Genomic DNA, 18,173 nt, shown 5'->3' with positions numbered 1-18,173 from the left:
CTAAGAATTTATGCTAATGTTTTACAAATAAAAAGCCTTATATTCATGGAAGTGTGACTAATAATTTTCTTTCAGTTACGGTTTTAAAAAGAATTCTGCGTTAAAACCGCTCAGCAAGACGTTTCCTCTGAAACTGCTTGATGCTCTCAGTCCTTGCAGCGTCTGATTGCTGGGGCACTTGGCTGGGAGTCACTCAGCATCAGCCCTTCTGAAAGCCAGCAAAACCAATCACGAAGAGCCATCAATCTGGGGTTTTGCGGGCTGCTGCCCTACAAGGTTTGGAAGGAAGTGAGCCGTTTCCTCCTGGCCACAGAGATGCAGAGGGCTGCAGCTGCTTGGTTGGTGCATCTGGCAGCAACTGTGACCCAGAGACCTGGCATTAGCTGGATTTGGGTCTGTGTTACTGCATACATCCCAGAACTAAGCACTGGAAGAAGAAGCATTCATGACGCACAATTACTCCCTGCACAGAATTGGAACCTTTTCCTTTCAGTTAATAAAAAAGAAGCCTTACTGCAATACAAGCACTAGTATCAGACCCGTGGGATTTTTGTGTCACAGGCTTTACACTGCCATTCTCAGTTTCCTCACCTCTTTAGCAGTGATCTTATTCCAGATTTAGTTTGCTTGCCCTTTCCAGCAGCAACAACTTTGCTGGGCCTGAATGTGGTCACACACATAACCCACAAGTTCATTACCTCTGTTGCTTGAAATAAGCATCAACAAACTGTCTCCTGCTTAAGGCACTGCATGCTATATAAACATGTTAGCAAGAGGAAGAGAGGAAGAATCTGACATCTTAAACAGTCTATACACTTCCTCTCATCAGCAGCATTACCAGAGCAGTACCCTGGGAATGGGAGGCTCTGCTTGAGTAATACAGTAATACTTTATACACAGGATCTCACATTAAGGCACTTCCAGCATTGCCTCAGCACTCAGCAGCCATGGGTCTACTTCTGCCAAAACGAATGGAGGTTTCTTAGACGTGGAAATGCCAGCCTTTGCAGATCTCCTAAGGAAAGCAGATCCCCCTAAGGCTCCTAAAATACAGGGACTATGCATTTGGAGTCCTTCTAAGGGACAAAAGGAAGAGAGTGGACACAAGTGGCTGCTGATCAACACCTCACATCAACCCCCGAGGTTGCAGAGTATTTACCCAGGAAGGTAACATCTGTCAGCCAAGAAAAACCAACCTCTCCATCCAAGGAAACCCTCTGCCAACTCTGTGTAACTCCTAACAGCAAAAAGGCTGCCAGGAACAACCAGCTTCCATCGCCACACAGTCTCACCTTCCATCACCACGCAGCCTCACCTTCTATCACCACACAGCTCTGTGCAACATTTAGAAGCCACCGGAATGAACGGCTGTGAAAACCAGCTGCTTTGAATACATCTTCATCTGTCTGCTGCTCCTTGAAGTTGGATACCCCGAGTCTTAAGAATTAATGTTTAAATACTTGTTAGTGAAGTAGAAGCAGAATTATTATTATTTTTTTTAACTATGTGCCCAATCTGACAACTGCCACAGCAGTTGCCTCAGCAGAGCACTGCTTGCAGTGCTTGCAATGCATTGCTGTGCTCAGGGATGCTCAGTGGCAGTCCTGTAGAATCACAGAATCACAGAATTTCTCAGGTTGGAAAAGACCTTAAAGATCATCGAGTCCAACCACAACCTAACCGTACTACCCTAACTAACAACCCTCTGCTAAATCATGCCCCTGAGTACCACATCCAGATGCTTTTTAAACACCTTCAGGGATGGTGACTCAACCACCTCCGTGGGGAGCCCATTCCAGAGCTTAACAACACTTTCTGTAAAGACGTGTTTCCTGATATCCAACCTAAACTTACCCTGGTGCAACTTATGCCCGTTTCCCCTTGTCCTGTCACCTGTCACCAGTGAGAAGAGACCAACCCTGCTCTCGCTGTAAGCACCTTTCAGGTATTGGAAAAGAGCAATGTCTCCCCTCAACCTCCTTTTCTCCAGACTAAATAGCCCCAGTTCCTTCAGTCTCTCCTTATAGGGCATATTCTCCAAGCCCTTCACAAGCCTTGTTGCCCTTCTTTGGATCTGCTCCAGCACCTCAATGTCCTTTCTGTTCTGAGGTGCCCAAAACTGAACACAGTACTCGAGGTGAGGTCTCACCAGTACTGAGTACTGAGGAGCAAGATGACTTTCCCTCCTGGACTGGCAGGCTTGCAAGCCCTCTCAGTAGTGAGCCCTGCCTCTGGCATAGCTTGGAGCTGCAGTTCTGTTTGTTCCGCAGCTGGAGGAAGACCTGAAATAGAGTTCATAGGCACGGTTATTTTCCAACATGCTTTGAACTTGCTAAAAGGTTTAGGAGTTCCCATGAGGAGAAGATTCCCTTATATCCCATCTGTGAGACCCACGTCAAGGCCAGAAGCAGTTGCTCTGAAGCAGCCCGTTTTGCCACCCTAGCTGTGTCATTGCAGCCACACAACAGACAGCTGGCACCGCCATACTAACGCTTGCCACCTCCGTGCCTGTCAGCTGAGCCACGCATGGCCTCCCGCACCCTGCAGCAACTGCAGTGAAGCCTTACGGACATGCCTCATTTCACCCGTGAAACGGCAGCGAGGGGCTCGGGGCCAGCACACGGCGTGCCACCCTCCGCCGCCAGCTCCGCGTCCCCCCCGCGCCCCTCGGGTGGGTTGTGCGTGGCAGGGCCGTCCCTCTGCGAACAACAGGTTGGATATTGTAGGTGTGGGTTATTAAAGTGTCCCCGGCACAATGGCGGTCTGTGTCCCATTCGCCACGCTTGGGCTCCTCTTTGGAAAGCGCACACAAGAGGTGACACGGCGCTGGCCCCCGCCATTATCCCGTCTGCATAGCAGCGCGGGCCGCCCCGTCTCCCTGGAAATGGGCTCCGCAACCGCCGCCCGCCACCGCCGGGGCCACCGCGCCCGCGCACGGCTCCGCGCCCCGCCACGGCGGCCGCCCCTCACGGAGGCGCCCGGCGCGTGAGCGGCCTCGCTCGGGGCCCTCCTTTCCGGGCGGTGCCGCAGCGCCACCAGCTGGGCGGCGGCGGGAGTTGCAGCCTCCGGCCTTCGGCTCGCAGCCCGCGCCGCGGAGCCTGAGCTTTCTCACAGTTTCCAGCAGGCGCCGAGACCTCGAGAAGTGTCGAGCTCAGCTGGGATGTGCTCAGGGAAGGGCAGTGCAGCTGGTGCAGGGTGTAGAGAAGCGTTATGAGGAGCAGCTAAGGGAACTGGGGCTGTTTAGTTTTAGGTGGCTGAGAGACCAACTACTTGGCATGAGGTTGTAGCGAGGAGGGTGTTGGTCTCTTTTCTCGGGTGTCAAGCAATAAGGACACAAGGAAATGGCCTCACGTTGCACCACCAGGGGAGGTTTAAATTGGATGTCAGGATGAACATCCTCACGGATAGGGTGATCAGGCACTGGAACTGCACAGGGAAGTGGTGGAGGCATTTCAGAGATAAGGGCTGAGGAGCAGTGGTGAGATTGGGCGAGCTCTCAGGTTGCACTTGGCCAGCCCCCTGCACTGGGCCATTAGCAGCGGTAAGGAGTTGCCTTAGTAAACACAACGCTTAGCTGAGGCAGATGTTCTTGAGACAGCCTAGCCTGGATTTACTGTTAAGAGAGCAAGACACATGCAGATTTAGCCCCTTCTGTCTGGTGCTGCTTTTGTGTTAGTATTTACCCCCTCCACTCCCCTTTTTTGGGGGGAGGGTGTGGCATGCTGAGTGGCTACCACTCCCTTGGTAAGGTGTAGAGGACATGTATGCAAAAGAGCCATCCTATTTGTTTTCTTGTACAGCTCTAGCCTACGAAACAGGAATTTGTCCATGTACTCCAGATCAGTTTCAACTTACGCTTCATATTCATCTCAGCAAGCAACTATTTACTGCAGAAAATAACCTGCCACCTGTGAGTTTTAGATGGAAAGATGTTTGTATGTTCAAAACTTACAAAATAAGTATTTAAAAATACGGAAATGAGTTTTGCGTTTCTATAAACCACTCTAACAATCTTAACGCAGATGTGACAAGGCCTGCATTTGTCAGATGGCACAGCAAGTCTTTAAAATGAAGGCTGCATCAATTAATTTGCTCTTCTGAAGTCATATTTCCAAGTTGATAACCTCTTCTTTTGCCCCATCTTTCATCTCGGTGGGGGAGGAACAAAGCCGCCTGTGTCCTATATAACTGTACCTTAAGCACTGAAAGGGAGTTGCATTTGCAGAGCAGTTGGACTAGGTGACCTCTAAGGGTCCTTTTCAACTCAATTCTATTATTCTAAATAGCATGGCAGGATTTTTTGGGGGGTGATATGAAGTATTTTAGGGAACCTTATTTGTTCTTTGAGGCAAAGAGTCAAGAGAAATAAGAAGAAAGCAACACCTGCCATCCCTCAAACCCACAGAGATCCAAGCAACAGCAGAGCTTATACAGAGCTCAGAGCTGTAAAAGCTAGAGTGAGACAAACCACTCAGTGTTGCCGAAGCACTGTTCAACAGAGCAGCATATTTTCTTGCTACCCTATATATTTCTTGTTGTGGATGCTGCCATGCCACAGAGACTTTTCCTTCAAAGTGTGTTGGAGTGTAGGAATAGCAAGTGGTACACTGTGAGCTTTGATCACAGTGCTTGCTTGCTCTCTCCCACAGTTAAGCAAGAGAATAAATTAGTAAGGACATGGATCAACAGGGATTGCTCCTACTGTGGTCCACCACAGAGAAATACACAGGGAATCTTCAAAACCAATATTTAAGACCTCTCCACAGCATATTACAAAAAACAAAAACAAACAAACAAAAAAAACAACCCAAAAACATGAGCAGGTGAGAAATACAAGTTTACCCACAGCAGCAGGACTATGACATGCTCATTGAGCTGCCCACTTCCTCTTTTTTATTTAATTTCCAGCAGGCACAGAACATTTGCCACCTCCCTGCTATGCTTCTATGAAGCACCTGCAGCATCTTCTGGCTGCCTCAGGATCATCCCTTGGCAGTCAAATGTGGGGGGTAAGCAGCATCCCTGAGACCTCACCCACTTGAACTTCTATTGCTGCTCAGTTTCCTATATGTAGAAGGAAGCAAGAAGGAGGCAGTTGAGGCAGTTTCCCAGCTGCAAAGCACTCACCTGGAGGACTGAAATGCAACACAGAGAGCTGCAAAAGCAAACCTCCCTATTCCACAAAGGAGGAGGCTAAGCCTGAACTACCAGCACTGTTATTCTGCTGCCATGTTAGCTGCAGTATGACCCAGAGGAGGAATTGAAGCAAACGCCTACAGCTGTGTGATTACTTGGAGAGCTCAGTGACTGCCCTCACACGTCCATTTTATTTTTATTTTATTTATTTTGTTTTGCTGGGGAGAGTGGAAGAAGTGGTTAGCCTTACAATGGCTGATAGCTGCAATATTCCTTGCTCCAAACAGATGATGCACCAGTAGAATACAGGAATTGCTGTGGAATGCCAAAATAACAAACAGCTTCATTTAAAAGACTATCAAATCTAGCTATTAGTTGGGTTTTTTTAGTTAATTAGTTAATTTTGGCAGGCCACAACACTCTTGTATTAACCTAGGGACTTGCATTTTGGAGGAATTGCTTTTGGTTAGGAATTAACTAGGCCATGAAATGTTTTGCCCTCACAAGGCTGCCGTGGGAGGCTTTGATTTCTGACTTCACGCACAGTGTTATGTATGAGACATGAGCGGCAGGGTATGATAGTGATGAGTTTGCTGTTGCTTCCTGGTCTTGATGTGAAGTATGAATACATGCATTCATATCTCAGAACTTAACAACAACAACAACAAAAATATCTAGGACTCATTCTTGGGAGCAGATACTTGATTTTGACATTTATTTCAAAACAGCTCCACAGAACAAAGAGGAAACACAGGTCCCTGGACCAAGGGAGTGTGAATACAGGAGGGCTGTGCTGGTACAACACTGCTTTTGTTTTGGAGACTGTTTTTTCATCTCTTACAACCACAAGTGTGCACATGGGAAACTGCTTTACTTTTCATCTCATCACCTTCGCACAGGTTTGTGAAATCAAACATACCCAGGGTACTAAGCTCCAGCATGCTTTCTGGCCCAGCTGCAGTGGGTGTGCTAGCAGAAAAAGGCACCCTTACATCCTCATCAGTTTGCAGCATCCCACATTAGCGTGGAAGGAGAAAACACATCTTAAAAACCTGATATATTGAGGGAAATTGTACCAGCACTTTGTTTTGACAAGACAGGAAGAAATCTCATGATACTACGACCATGCTGTGGCTGGACCAGTGGCAGCTATAATCACTCACCTGTTTGCTGCAGCAGGACAATTTTTTTCTCTCTGGGTATTTCGCCATCAGTCAGTAGAGCCATCTGACCAAGCAAATCTTTGAATATGCTTTGTGCCACTACTCACTTTTTCATTTGTAGCTGATACGTCAGAATGGGTGTATGACCTGAATCACCAGGCAAACAACTCATCTTTATATGCAGCTGGCTTGTATTTTCAGCAGCCCTACCACAGCAGAAATGCTTGACGCTAGTCGTTAATACAGTACTTCTACCTCACTGGCTTTTTATTTAAAGACAGGGAGGAGAAATATCACATAGAGTTAAATTAGCTTCTTATGAAGAGTAAATTAGCTGTGTCTCTTAAGATACCCAGCTCTGTTTGGGAGTATAAGTGACAGGGGCAACATTCATATTAAATGTAAAGTGACCTCAAGTCATTTTCAGTAATTTCCTTCAGATTTATATGTTATCTGGACTCAGATTATTATTATTATTTTTTAATGTAGCACTGAATTGAGGTCTCCTTCCAATGTGTATATATATTATTTTTCTTTTGAAACTATGAAATAAGACTCAAACACCCTCTCCCCTGGTGTAGCAAAAACACTGACAAGTGGATACCTGCCACCAAAGGAAAATCTCACTGTGCCCAGCGTTTAAGCAGGAGGAAACGCAAGTTTAGAAAACAATTTTATTAGACAAATTATTTAGACAAATTATACACAGAAAGCTCTGCCACTTGTAACTGAGGCCTCCAAAAAGTGTTTTGTGTATCTGTATAATAGGCAACACATCAAAATAGGCCTATTTTAAATATCGTACATGGTTAACAGATTTCTTTTTTAATAGCTAAAATCACTGCAACATCTGGTATGTCCCTACGTAGCTTGTTGGAAAGAAATTAATTTTTTTTATCTTTTTTTTTTTTTTTCGAGGTGTGGATGAGTTCATGAATGTTACAAGGGAGAAGCAAGTTGTGCATGCTTTTAGACGCTTGCTATCCCGAAAACAAAATGGCCTTTTGCATGATAAGAATTTGTTCTGCCTTACACAGTAGACAATAGTTGAAGATTTAGTACAAAAAACTGACAGTACAAGATGCTTCCCCAGAACAGAATTAGCATCAAAATAGAATAGGTCTGAAGAGTATACCTTTTAATTTATCCTAAAGCAAATCACAGAGGTTGATTCCTATTAATCCTAGCCAAAGAATGAGTTAGGTTAAAGTAAGTGTATGGTTGCATTAAAAACATAACCAAACCGAAAAACCTCATGGGATAAACTGCTTGCTTTCTACTTAGCCTCATCTTTAGCTTTAAGGATTACAAATTGAAAGCTCTTCCTACATTTCTAGCAGGTAACGGCGTTACTTTAAAAAGCTGGTGCCAAAACCGGCACTGGTTCTGCTCTCACTGCTGTTCTTTCTCTTGTTCTATACAGTTGGCACTAATATAAAAAGTATGTAGCTCCTCTAAATCTAACTTAACATATAAAGGGTTAAAATGAGCGCCGGTTCATATACTGTTTTCCCCTTCGAGCAATATGTGATAATAATTAAGGCCACATCAGTATTTCTCAAGGGCTTTTGCTCCACAAACACCATTATCGTATTGATCAGCCATACCGATTTGGAAAATAATTTATTAACCTTTGATCTATGTTTAAACTTCTCTAGAGCTATATTAGTTGCTCATGAGTATGGTATACCTAAGAGAGTGTTCCATCTGTCTAATTAATTAAAAGTAAAATTATCAAGGTTAGCCATATAGAATTCTCAACAGCCAATGCAAAACCTAATTGAATGAGTTACATCTAGGTACAAACTTCAAATTGTCCTGGATGTTCTAATAAAAAAGTATAAAATATGCTCTGTTGGCAAACAATGCAAGTCAGAATAACATTAAAAGCGACCCGTCTTTTCTAAATGAAAAGACCCCTGCACTGTACATCTTTCCTGTATACAACACATTTTACTAAAGCTTTATTAAATGAATTGCAGTAGCAACGGCTGCCATTTTATAGCTATATATACATGTATATATATATACATACTTGTGTGTATATATGTATATATATATGTATGAGATACTAATTTATTTAACACAACAGAGGCTTCTGCCATATGATACAGTTTACTGTACATAAGAAAAACTTTTAACACTGTACAATCACATAAAGGTCATATGCACTGTTGCAGTGCAAAAGTAGATTTAACTGTAGTCTTTACTGGCATAGTAATGGCTTTTTGTAATCCTACAAAATTGCATTCTCATATAATGGGGCCTGAATGGTCTTTCAACTTCATTTACTTGCTTTTTTTTTTTTTTTTTTTTTCCCTTTTTTCTCCATTTTGCCTTTTTTTTTTTTTTTTTTTTCTTTCTGTCTTTTAAACTGCAGGGTTTGCCTTTGGTCCACAGTTAAAAGGACACACAGCAGTGGAGCGCTGACCGCACGCAGCAGAATAGATGTAAAGGACTTAAGTTATTGCAAGTATAGTAAAAAAAGGCAGTTGGGGAGGAGGAGCCAGTGCTCTTCTGTAAAGTAATCCTCAGGGTTTTCTTATGCATTAATCGCTACACGTTTCCTATATTTAAGTATATGAATAGCCTGAAGTAACCAAACCTAATACGGTGATAAATGAAAGAATAAGTGACTAGAGTAGTAAAGAGAATAAAGAGAGAAAGGAAAGAGGAGACCAGACTGAGAAAGCAGAGAAGAGGAAGAGTTGTTACTAATAATCCTGATTCTTTTCTTAAATAAAGAAAAATAAAAAATCAAATTTTAAAAACAAAAACAAAAGAAAAGAAAAAGGTTACATCCATGTTAGTCCCACAACATTACAGCCGCTCCTTGCAAAGGGAGTCCTAGAAAAGAAACAGTGAAGAAATTCGGTCTGATGCTCATATGGAGGTGCCTCGGTCTGGGTCACTGCCGAGGTTCAGCCCCAGAGTTGGAGTTGGTTGGTAAGGGATAGATGACATTGTTTTGATGGGGCTTCTGAAAAAGCCTCCGTTTGGTGCCCTGTGCCTAAAAGGGCCAGTTCGGTGCTCGGGTACGCTGCCGAAGGAGAAGCCAGAAGCAGCTTTGGCAGACAGCGTGCGGCTCAACGTCTGGATCTGTTCTGGTATGAAGGTTGTTGTGGTGATGTGAGTGTTTCTGAAGTCACTGATTTGCTCCAGTGCTTGACGGGTGGGCAAAGTGTCAATGTCCAGTGGGGTCAAGTCAATTGAGGACGTGGAAAACTGTTTATGGGGACTGTCATCATCTGTGCAGAGACTGTTCACGCGCCTGTGGAGGTGTTCCAGATCAATTTCCTTGTCATCCTGGGGAAGGAGAAGAACAAGATGTACCACTCACCACCACCGCCATGTTTTTTTGCAGGATTGAAGCTTTACAGTGCAATCAGAACTGCTCGGTAACACACTTACTAAAGCTTCCTCTTAGCTGTGGGTAGCCCTAAGCATCTCTAGCAAACATCACCACCTCCTGAAGCTGGATGAGCTAAAACAAACTCATGCAGACCCTTTTCCACATCTGCCTTCAAACCCTGTGTCTGTATGACAAAATTCCAAGGACTACTGATAGATTTCTTCATACAGTGAAAACAGAGCATCATCTCAAATGTCTGAGATGATGCCAGTCCTTAAATGCTGCAATGATGATTAAATTTGAATGACAAAATGGGGGACTCTGAGTGTTCATTCTCTCAAGGTCTAAGGATGGGCTAAAATCTTCTCAGGTTGATTTTTGCTTTTATAATACAGAAAAGCTGAGCTTCCACGCCCAAATCCAAGCATGGCATCTCATTAACATCACACAGGAAGGAGTACATCAGATGATTTTAAATTGTGATGCCAAAAGAGGGATTAATTCTCTCCTTACCTATAAAAGAAGCAATTCCATAGATTCAGTTGGAATTATGCTGCTGTTGGGTGAGAAGGCAGCCTGGAGGATTTACTATAACAAAGCATCACTCCTCTTACCTCTGTCCTTTTTCGTTCTTAAACCCAGTGAATTCCATTAGAGAGGCTTCTTTGTTATAACTGAGATTTTAAATGCATGGGAATTTAAAAAAGAAAAGTGTCCAGTGTGACCCAATAAATCACCTATATTGTACATGTTTATTTCTACTGAACTGCAAAGCTTAATGCAAAGCAGCATTATGTATACATGTATAAAGGAATGTATTCTCTCAAGTCTAATCAGCACAGCTCATTCAGAACAAAAATCAGTTCCAACTAACCTTAACATTTACCTTAATTTCTGTGAAATCTACTGGCTCTTCCAGGCCACTAGAAATATCTCACATTCTAGGACCTCACAGAGGGCAATAAGGCGGACGATAGATGTGCTTTGATGGCTTCCAGACTCGATTACTGCAATTCAATGACTGGCTTGATCCAGAGCTCATTGAATCAATGGCAAAACTCCTAGTATACAGTATACAGATGGGCTTTAGGTCCCTCCTTTGTCTAGGAATGAAGTCAAGCACTCTGAAAATTCCACCTAGAACAAACTGCAGGAGTTTATCTTCTTAATAAAAAGGATCACCAAATATTTGCACCAGTACCACACTGAATAAAAAGCCCAACTCAAGTGAGACTGAGGGAGCAGCTCCCTTCTGAGACAGGGGACAAGTGAGACAAACTGCAGGGTAAAGGGCAGGGAAAAGGGCATCAGGACTCTGCCAGAGGAAACCAAGCTGACCACAGGGGCTTTGTAGATGAGCTCATCATGGGAGGGGAATAAAAGCAGTGCTCATTTCTTGGACTTAGCTTTCTGTCTGTAGTTTATTCACATGTGGACATAGACATGGATGCACATAACAACCACACAGGTGACACCAAAACCAAACGCATTCACCAAACGCTCTCCTTTAAAATGTTTGGAGCTGCATGTGGATGCAGAAGAACTGGGGCCACATTGGCATCTAAAAATATATACAGAGGCTCCTTTGGCACGTGCAAGTCATGACTATATCTCTAAAGGACAGTCCTAATTCTTTTTTTTTTTTTTTTTTTTTTTTTTTTTGGAGTTTTGAAAAACATATGAATACCTTGTAATTTCAAATGCCAATCTGAATTTCAGTATTTCTGAGCCTCTATAAGTTATCCAGAATATTCTTCATTCTTCTCTGAGATGCATTTGGGGCTAGAGTCAGACCAGTAAAAATATAATAAAGCGGTGATATTCTCCCATGCTTTAGCCCACAACCCAATCTCCACCCAATTGATACACCAAAATGAGACCCACTCACAGTAAGATTGTGCACATCTCCATAATATGATCTTTCCTCTTCTCTCTTGTGTGATCAGTAGTGAAATATGCAGCAGTTTTCACATTTAAATTATCATCAGGCTTCAGAGTCAACATCCCATTGAGATTACTGGGGCAGTTCATACTTCTCTCAGAGCTACTGTTTAAGGCTGTCTGCAGACTCAGGCAGACATCATTGAATGGGTTACTTCTGGTACGCGACTGAAATGTTATCTTCGTAACCATAAAACAATTTTTTTTTCAGTATAAATGCTTGCATTCTGGAGCACCAGATGGCAGCCACCAGGAAAAAGGGTTGGCTTGCTGACCACAAATTGGCCCAATCTGACCCCCGATTCAGGACTAGTGGCCTGGAAGAGCCAATGGATTTCATGGAAGCTAAAATGAATTTTAAGAAAGTTAGTTAAGATGTATTTCTTCGCTGAATGATCCCCACATCCAGGACAGTGGGGACATTCAGCACATTTCTCCACGTTAAACCCAGTTTTGAGCCAAGCTTTTCAATGGAGCTTTGAGATACAATTTTAAATGCTAAGCCGATGAATACATGAAAAAAGATAAAGGAGGCCAAATTATACAATTTATGGAAAGTACACATTAAAATTTATGCGTTTGAAAATTGGAATGGGAAGTTTTATAGTTATATAAAGTAGTTGGGAAAGTAGCTGGGTTGTTTTTTTTTTTTTTCCCTTTGATATTAATTTTTATATTTTGCACCAAATAAATATGAAGTATGATGTTCTGAGAGGCTGGGTAAAGAGCAAGCTTGTAAATTTTATTTATTTATTTATTTATTTTTTAATTTAATCAGTTGAAACTAGACAGTTCCCAGTCCTGAGAAAGCCAATTAAAGACTAGAGATTTTTTTTTTCGCTTTTAATAATGGTCTGGTCCAGATCATTAACAAAAAAAGCTTGGGAATTAAAACAGGCAAGAAAAGATAATAAGTATTCTAACATCAGTGTCAATGCTGTCTAATTAGGTAATGTAATTAATCCTACCTGATTACACAGCATTAGATTAGCAGGAATAAACACAATGGAGAAATTGCAGAGAAGGTGAGACCACTGAACACAAATTAACAGCAATACCCCACAACTTAAGTCTAAGCTACACAGAACAGGCATAACTGATAGTGCTATGTTATATAGCTCATATTTAGGTTCAACTTTGGGCACATCTGCCAAGTGTATTTTAATAACTTTTAATATTCCTGATGTTTTTTCTAGTGGTTTGTAGAGCTAAAAGACTTAAGGAATTTTTTTAAGACTGTATAAGGCTCAGATGGCTGGCAAAGGGACAAGTGGATTACCATGGGAAGGTACAGAACCAAACTCATCTCTGGTATAAGATGACATATTTCCCCCACTCTGTCTAGGACTATCTTAAAAAAGTCTGTAATAAATTTCAGAAATAAGGCTGGCCTGAATCTGAAAAATCTAAATTACTCTTGCTTTCCTGGACTTCAGATAAAATAATCACAGCTGAAGTTCGTGGAAGTTCCAAGAGTTTAACAGATCTGAAAAATCAAGATAAGCTTATTTAAGAAGCTAACAGCTGATTAAAGGGCTAAACTTCGAGAATCTATCTTAAGAGACTCAGCCATTGAGCTTGGAGGATATATTTTGCAAGAAAAAAAACCAAGAAACCTTTGAACTTGCTGGTGAGGATTAACTCTCACCGATGGCAATAACGTACTAAATAATGATGTGTTAATAATACATTATTCTACAAGTAATGACTGTGTTTTACTCAAAATAGTTATATGTTTATATATCATCATTATACATTATTGTTTTATTTAAAGCTCTTCTAGAAAGAGCAAGAAAGAGCTAAAGAGATTTTGTGGAATGGCATTTATCTTAAAATTAGGAAGCTAAGGAAGTTTCTCTGACTCTTTTTTCCTAAAGGCTATCAATTCATGACAACAACGTTTATGGTGCATGAAAATTTCCCAGGAGAAATGGAGGATCTAATACCTCTTTTGATGGAACCCGGGAGCCTTTCCTTTTATTCCACCACGTTTCCAACATTGCAATGAAACAAGATAGGACAATCCCAGCGGCGAGAATGCAGAAAACACCTGCAAAGCTTTTTATGTCCAGGGCACCTCCTTTCTGTTTGGTATCCACAGATGAGTAAAAATCACATTGACCATTCTTTGGCCACCACTTATGCTTCAGTATGTCCATGTCACCATTCTGTTGCAGCTCCAGAATCCTTGAGGAGAAAGCAAAAAGTCAGGGATTACACTGGGGGCAGTGGAGATGGCATCAAAGTGCAAAGGCATGAGGACATAACCTGAACGCTCACATCCTTCCATGTGTTGGGAAGGCCAAGCAGCTGGAGAACCAGATGTATTGGTCTAGCAGAAAAGATAGCTTGAATGTAGGACTATGTATAGGATTGAGCATACGGATACCCACGATATACTCTAAATGAACAAAAGTACACACAAATCTCCTTAAACCCTGAATGAAAATGTTTGATTTAATATACTTTATTTTCTTAGCTGGCTTTTGCTGCAGACTATAGCAACCGACTTCTGTAGTGTGTGAGATACTTGAAAATTATATTTTGGATTTTAATAGTTGGAGAATAGACATTTCAAATTAAAAAAAAAAAAAAAAAGAGAGAGAGAAAAAGGTAAACAGAGTTTTAGATGTACCATAGGATACATGTTACCATATTGCAAGCTGATCATTACCTGGTTACCTACCTGCTGCTTTGGAAAGAGCAGAGCAGAACCACGTAGCTGCAAACAGCTATGACTTAAACTAATCCTGCCCACCAGGAACATGCAATTTGCTAGCAAGAAATCTCCAGGGGAAGCTTCTTTGTCAAATTCACTTGTCCTTGCACCTACACAGCCAGCCTGCTGCTGAGGGTTTGCTGGGCAGCTTGCAAGGGCTAGGTTTCTCGCTAGGCTTCCAGTGGGATGAGCAGTTTGAGAGACAAAAATTTTGTTTAGAAGATTTTCATGTTTGGTTATTTTATTAATCTCAATAAATTCCAGAGGTTTTTTTTTTTTAATTTAAACAAACATCCAGAAGTGCCTCGAGTGGCAGCTGGGTTCTTCCGATTACCCAAAATAATAAATTCAGTGATTACATTTAAAAAGAATAAAACAAAAGGAATATTTTCCTTCACATAATACATCTGTTTTTCATTTCAGCATTGGAAGGCAAACAATCACTCATGCAGTCATTGGACACAGAATGCAAAAAAAATCCAAGTGCATGCAAACCAGCAGCAGTCTGGGATGCTGATGTCGGAAATTGCACATCCTGAAGCTTCCAAAGGAGACCAGGATTGGTCAAGGACCGAAAACTCTTTGTTCTGCTTTAAGGGACAAGCTTGGGCATGAGCAGTTCCGACAAGATAAAAAGAAGAATGCTTTACAAAGAGGGAGGTCAAACACTGGAAGAGAGGAGCTGTGGGATCCCCACGGCTGGTGCTATTCAAAGGTTGCCTGAGCAACCTGACCTAACTGGGCCTGCTTAGAGCAGAGGGCTGGGCTACAGACCTCTAGAGGTCCCTTGCTACCAAAAGTATTCCTCTGTGACTGCGAACATGATCCGTATGCTGATCTGCGTTACGGAATACACTGCTTGCAGACATAATTCACTGTAATTCCAGGACTCACTCCTCTTGCATCTGCAATAGGACTCCGGTATTTACCCAAGTATTTACATTCACAGGGGCAGCAGGTAGCATTTCTGATGAACAAAAATCTTGTGTAAACTCTTAAAAGGTAACAGAAGATTAATTTTCAATGTACAATCTCAAACATTCGGCATATATTTCTTTATATTTAGAAGCTGCTATACTAACTATAGAAGGCAGTAACCAAACAACATTTTGGGGCTTTTTTTTTTCTATTTCAGCAGCAGCCCTAATCCCTAAGCAGGGCTATTTTGTCTCTTTTATTCAGTGATAGAACGAACCATCTAAATGATTGCTCTATTCTCATTAATTAAATGATTCTTCACTTGTCAGTTTAATTCCTGATTACACAAGACATCTTTTCAACAATAGGCATTTGCATAAAACACAGAACTTCAGCTTGTTCCTTAACAGAGATTTATTCCCAATTGTACTCCTGGTAACGATCAGCAATTTTCTTTATGGATGTAACATGCAAGTTCAATTATTTAAAGAAAAACAACAACAAAAAAGAAACAAACCAGGGACAGTAATTAACCAATTATATGAAGGACCTCAAGAAATAGAAATTTTATAATAAAGACCTTTAAAGCTGCAGCTGAAAACAGATGCTGAAATATAAACTACATATCAAGAGAAATTATGAGTGTATGAATGTTCAACTATATTCACGTTCACATGGAGGAGAAAGGAGGTCCTAATTCTGTCAGATGTAGAAAATACTTTGTGTCTGATTTCAGACATTTTGCAGAACCAAGATAACAGCGTTAGGAAGATTTAACGCTACTCACGTGTTTCTAGTTCGGGAAATCACTAGTTTTGTAGCGCCTTTTCAGAAATAAAAATGATACTTTTAACAAAACGCCACGAAAAATAACGTGAGGAAGGGAAGTTTCTTGCTGGCATGCAGCAGGTAGGCACCGTTCCCGTACCCGCTGAGGAACTTCCCACAAGATGGCAGTCTTGCCACAAAGATCTGTGCTGTTGCCGCAGCTCCTGCTGGGGGCCCTACGCAAGCTAATCAGATACCTGTTGGGCAGCAGACGCTACAATCAGTTTGATATTTGATTTTCAAATTTAATAAGGGACTAAAATAATAGAGCATTAACTAAATGCAATGAATGATAATGATACACTAAAAGCTATGATAATGTCCAGCAAGCACCTCTCTCTGCAAGTCCAAACTTTTTACATCTGAACTTTTCCTCCTGGCGCCTTTCAGCATTCAGCACAGAGTGCCATTGCTAAATGTGAGCCAGTAGTGGTGGAAAGTAGTGAGTAGGGTAAACGATTTCCTGCTGTTTCAAAATACTATGGTCTTGAGCTTACGCAAGAAGCCTATATATTGAAATAATCTCAGTTGTCTGAAAGAACATGACCCTTCTTATAGAGTATAGATCTTAATATATTTTCCTCTATCAGGCAAACTGTTACACTAACATCTTTCAAGGCAATTAAGTGAATTTATTAAACTGCACTAAAGGGGGAAAAAAAGGAATCTGCATATACTTTGATTAATTGAACCTTCAATTAACAGCAGGTTGGGGGAGGTGATTTTCCCCTTCTACCCTGCTTTTGTGAGACCTCACCTCAATTACTGCCTTCTGCTCTTGGGCTTCCAACAACACTGGGTTTTGATTTTGCTATTTTATTCAGAACTAAAAGTAGGAAGCAAAAGACACAACAGGCCATTAACAAGCAGTGAGTCTGAGGTAGCAAGGGTTACTGAGTATCATCTGCCTGCACAAGGGCGTGTTAACCATAGGGATAGCTTCAGTGAGATCTGTTTTTGTGATCCTGAGATGTTTCCAGGTAACTCACATGGCTTGCTTTTGGGAGTGCTCGGTGTTTGCACATGGTGCACAATGGTTAAAAAAAGCTCCAGTGGCTTCTCTAGCAGCTAGCAGGGAGTTGCACCCCTTGGGCAAAAGCACTGCACAAAAGCCTTTCATAGGAAGATCTCGGGCTAAGTCTTTGCAGAATTATGTTCCCCTCTTGTCATGCTGAGCTAAGATGAATTTTCATTATTTTGGCCTCATCTTTGGGGCACTGCTTTGATGCTCAAAGATTCTATACCGGGTGCCAACAAGCATTGTCATTCCTCTGCTGCCCAACAAATCCTGTTTGCATCATATTACAGCTATAAAGCTGCTGAGAAGAGTAAAGGATTTATCTGTATTCACTTATAGTAAGTAAATAGTCCTGTGGGATTTTTTCTTGTCCAAATACACAGAACAAAGAAGATAAAGAGCAGTCAAGAAAGAAAAAAAATAAAATAAGCAAAAAACCCCAAATCCAGCTCCTAAGCATGTAGGGAGCTGGTGGGTTCATCCCAAAATAGCTGTTTGCCTGGCCTCAGCTGCACTACCCAGTTAGTCATTTCAAGACCTTTCAAAAGGTACCAAATCACCACAAAACACAAGTCCAGAGATGGAGCAGGTGTGGAAGGACGTAGTGAAGAAGTAGATGTCTGAGAGAAAGTAGGAGAGTAGTATCTGAGACCACCCACAGGCAGGCTGAGGTGATGCTAGGAGAGCATGCAGGATAGAGAATGCAAGAGGAACAAAACACCTTGAGGCAGAGGTCATTGCTATTGTGTTGACTATAGGTCTTCATAACGGTAGATAAGAATCACAGAATCATAGAATTGCTTGAATTGGAAGGAATCTTAAAGATAATCTAGTTCCAACACCCCCGCCATGGGCAGGGTTGCCTACCACCAGATCAGGCTGCCTAGTGCCCCACTCAACCTGGTCTTGAGCACTTCCAGAGATAGATCATCCACCTCTCTGGACAGCCTCAACAACAGGACCTCAACATCATAAGAATGAAAAATTTTCTCCTAACGTCTACTCTTAAACTCTCCTCTTTCTCTTTAAAATCATCCCCTGTTATTCTATCACTATCAGGCCATGTAAAAATTCCCTCCTGATTATAAGCGCCTTTTA

At 42.0% G+C, this 18,173-nt stretch overlaps 1 protein-coding gene across 2 annotated transcripts in view; it reads right to left on the bottom strand.

The window, feature by feature from the left end:
* Positions 1-6,959: 6,959 nt before the first annotated feature.
* GRID2 (glutamate ionotropic receptor delta type subunit 2) overlaps positions 6,960-18,173 on the bottom strand; it is a 690,924-nt gene continuing 679,710 nt past the window's right edge. Inside the window, exons 15-16 of one of the 2 annotated variants that reach the window (XM_085222276.1) lie at positions 13,539-13,779; positions 6,960-9,605 (exon numbers count right to left, since the gene is read on the bottom strand). In XM_085222276.1, the coding sequence (XP_085078402.1) occupies positions 9,183-9,605; positions 13,539-13,779 (664 nt within the window). In that variant the 3' untranslated portion in view covers positions 6,960-9,182. Of the gene's footprint in view, positions 9,606-10,537; positions 13,780-18,173 lie in introns of both variants that reach the window. The other variant, XR_014882859.1, reaches the window with a different exon arrangement.

The sequence above is a fragment of the Meleagris gallopavo genome, chromosome 4 (genome assembly GCF_905368555.1).
Source record: "Meleagris gallopavo chromosome 4, MGAL_WU_HG_1.1, whole genome shotgun sequence".
Classification (NCBI taxonomy): Eukaryota; Metazoa; Chordata; class Aves; order Galliformes; family Phasianidae; genus Meleagris; species Meleagris gallopavo.
The sequence above is the reverse complement of the archived record's forward strand: the minus strand, read 5'-3'. Positions and strand labels throughout refer to the sequence as shown.